This window comes from Euphorbia lathyris, chromosome 6, assembly GCF_963576675.1.
Source record: "Euphorbia lathyris chromosome 6, ddEupLath1.1, whole genome shotgun sequence".
Classification (NCBI taxonomy): Eukaryota; Viridiplantae; Streptophyta; class Magnoliopsida; order Malpighiales; family Euphorbiaceae; genus Euphorbia; species Euphorbia lathyris.
The window spans coordinates 28,278,936-28,282,635 of record NC_088915.1 but is presented as its reverse complement, the minus strand read 5'-3'; the positions used below and the strand labels follow the sequence as shown (position 1 = coordinate 28,282,635).

Here is a 3,700-nt window from a genome sequence, read left to right as displayed (position 1 = left end):
AAATTGCAATTTTAAAGAATCTTAATGCGTCACATTTGACAAATAAAAAAGCATTATCATCAATCATATAATATCATATGGCCATCCTTATACGACATATTGAACCATGTGTTAAACATTATTTGCTTAATAAACATATGGTATGGCTATTCAACATTCTTCATCAGGAGACTATTTAATAAACAAAGCACAAGTTGCAACTTCTTCATCTATACATTAAGTACAGTGAATGAGGGTCCAACTGCACCAACTTTCTTTCATTAAGCTACTGTAAACACTGAAAATGACACAATCACATGGAGTTAGTTAATGATGATCATCAAATATCTTGATTAAATTCGCCGACCCTTTTCTCTTTTTAACGACTTTTATGATTCTCTGTGGAAAAGATTTGATTTTTTCTTTTTCATCAATGTAAGAGAGGGAAAAAATAAAAATCCCCCTAATCTTTGTTAGTTGGTGCAGTGTGTTCGTTAAGAGATTGGGAACATGTTTGTGCATTTCCAGAAACAAAGTTCAGTTTTTTTGAGACAAACAAAAACCAGAATTTGTTAAAAGGTCATATCTGAAATGGTAGACATTCCCTTTTAACCCAATCTAAATCTATCACTCAGCAAAGCTAATTCTACTATTAGCATCCAAAAAAGAAGCAATCAATCAAATTACAGAATTCCCAGGAAAATAAAATAAGAAGCAGGATTTTGATTTATACAAATCATTGATACAACATATATATGCATAAGATAGCACAAAATCCATCAGGTAGAGATGAGATTCGACTTACTACTATATATACAACAAAACAAGGACAGACAGACAGAAATTGAGTAACAAAAATAGCTAGCTATTTTCACTGGAATGGCACAACAACATACATAGCTCAATTGATTTATCTCAGTGGAATTACACTAGAAAAAGCTACCAAGGAAGAATTAAGTAAGAAGAATAGAGTATTTTACAGGGAGAGCTTGCGCGCAGCTGCCGGGGGAGCCATAAAATGTCCCAAAAATCAGAACCTCCATCTTGATTTTATGTTTAACAATAACAGCTACTAGGTGTCACAAACTTTGTTTGATAAGGCTACCCTTAGCTGCTCGTGTGTGTAAAACCGACTCCCCATCTTGACTGTGGCTTGTTGTATCATTAAATCATTAACCACGGACACACTAGCATGATGAACATCAAGGTCCAACTCTTTCAAAGCTGCCATTAGCCTAGCTGCTGGATGATTCTTTTTGCTACACTGGATTCTTATCATTACATCCCATCCTATTATCTTCACATCTATATCCATTTCTATTGATTTGTTTGACATCTTCAGTTCTTGATCCGGTGGAGGTGTTCCTGAACGCGTATCCTTTTTCGAGAATTCCTTCTTCATTGATTCTACTTGCTTCTCCAATTCCTCCTTATCAGACTCTGTATTTTGAAGCTTTGATTTTAGTTCCTTGATGTAAGATATGGCATCACCGAGAAGGGAAGCTTTATCCATCTTTGAAACATTTGGAACTACAGCTCTTAAAGCATAGAACCTTTGGTTGAGTTTCTCTCTTCTCTGCCTCTCTGCTTCAACATGATTCAAAGGCTCTTCTCTACCGTTTGCTGGTTTTCTTCCTCGTTTTCTAGGCTTTTTTTCAGGTTCTACAATTCTGCTACTTTCAGTTTCTCTCACAACAGAGGCTTCAAGATCAGAGTGATCAGAATCACCTCCTGTGCCACCACTTGATTTCATCACACACGAAGAAGGCAAAATCACCCCCGAAGTAAATGAAAGCATTCCCTCTTCGTTGCTACCCCTTGAAGTAGGAGATTTTTTCTTCTTATTATTGTTGTTTTCCTCTGCTGCAAACTGTGAATGACCTGAAACAAAATTACCATTTGCACTGCAAGAACTTCTCTTGCTTTCCCCAAAATTCAATATATCTCCAGATTCTGGCTTCAATATATTGGAGTTTGAATTGGAATTTCCATTCCTGGTGTTACTCCCGTCAAACCTGCTATATTCCCCAAAATTCAACTCCCGAGTGAAAAAGCTTTGCGTCTGATTTTGCTGATTCTGCATATGACTTCCATTAGGGTTTTCAGTCTGATTTTGCTGATATTGAATCCCTTTGGAACCATGATTGGCAGTGGCAGTGGCAGAGAAAGCACCTGATGAAGGAACTAGGCTACTTCCATCCTTAATTTCAATTCCACTCTGGGACTGGGATGGATCGCTGAGCCAAAGAGACGATGGATCGTTCTCTCCTTGGTCAGGATTCGTTCCCATCGGCCATGAACCCAACTCCAAATTATTGAAACTAAACAAAGACTTAACTCTATCCAACAGATCCGAGCTCTGATGAATCAACTCAGTTGAACCGAGTTCCACAACTCCACTCGTAGATGGAATACAAACCAAGGTCTGCAACCCAAACACTTGAGCCTGCCTAGCCCTTTCACAAGGCGATGCAGCCAGCCGGTCAAACCCAGAAACCCAGACCGGATTCGCATTAAAAAAAGCTTGACCGGGCATCCCGGCTCCATTAACAAAAGATTGAGTCATGGACACGAGAAAAAACCACTCCGTATCCGTAACTTCTTCATCAACCGCATCGTCGGTTACGGTAGAGGACCCAGAAATGAGAGAATTGAGTTCGCGAAGCACCTTTTTACGGTGTTCCTGTTCGGCCGGAGAGGAGCCGGAACCCTTAGATTTATTTTTGGCCTTACCTTCTTCACCTTTGTAGTAGCCATCACCCCAGCCCAAGACGGCCGTACCGGAGAAATCATAAGAGGATTGCCAGTAGATAGCGTAAGTCCAGCAACCGTAAGTTCCGCCTTCAATCACGCCCTGAAGACGATTCTGGAGATTTTCCTGATTAAACAAGGAGTGAGATTGGGCCTTGGCAGGGTCAGGCGGAGCAGGGGTAGAAGTGGAAGCGGCAGACTGCGGCGGAGGCCACAAAGCAGCCAGATCGGAGTTCATGAAGGCTTCCATAACAGACGCGTTATCGTCTGTCCACAAATTCATCGTCGGTGTAATTCGATAGTCCGTCATTCCATGCACAATGATTAAAAGAGAAAATTGAGAGAAAATTTATGAAATTAAGGAAAAGGAAGGCAAAAAAACTTCTGGAATGCCAGATAAATAACACAAAAGAGAGAAGGATAGAAGAATTCAGTGACCCTAAAGAGGAAAAGAAGAGATAAAAATGAGAAGAAAGGGGAAATAGAATAGAATAGAATAGGTTAAGGGCAGTGTGATAATTTGGGATTCATTTGGGTTTCAGATTTATTTGAATTGAATTTAAGCTGAATTTTAGTTTTGAGGAGGAAAGTAAAAACTAAAAAGTGGGGTAAATTACATTCATGGTCATTGAACTTCACTCATTTTAAAGTTATGAACACTAATTTCAAAATCTAAAATAAAAGTACTCAACTTTATATTTTTTAACATTATGATCACAGAATTTCAATTAACACTTTAAAATTACCGTTAATGATCTCAAAATAGAAATGTTCAAAATTAAAGTTGTTTAAAACTACATTTACTAAATAATCATATTTTTATTTTCTTAAAATCACCTTCTAAAATTTTCCCTCTTCAAACACTTATTTTTTCTTAACTAATCAAATAATACTTAAATGACTTCAAAATGAAAACCAAAATAATCTCTTATTCTCTCTAAGCCAAACTATCTCTTTTCTTCTTCTCTCA

The 3,700-nt window shown here is 37.9% G+C and overlaps 1 protein-coding gene across 1 annotated transcript; it reads right to left on the bottom strand.

Moving 5' to 3' along the window:
* Positions 1-682: 682 nt before the first annotated feature.
* Positions 683-3,266, bottom strand: LOC136232316 (transcription factor MYC2-like). The gene has a single exon (XM_066021391.1). The coding sequence runs from the start codon at positions 3,038-3,040 to the stop codon at positions 1,052-1,054; it is 1,989 nt and encodes a 662-aa protein (XP_065877463.1). The 5' UTR covers positions 3,041-3,266; the 3' UTR covers positions 683-1,051.
* Positions 3,267-3,700: the final 434 nt, after the last annotated feature.

Coding starts and splice junctions, on each gene's coding strand:
- LOC136232316 (XM_066021391.1), bottom strand. CDS start 3,040: ATGACGGACTATCGAATTACACCGACGATGAATTTGTGGACAGACGAT.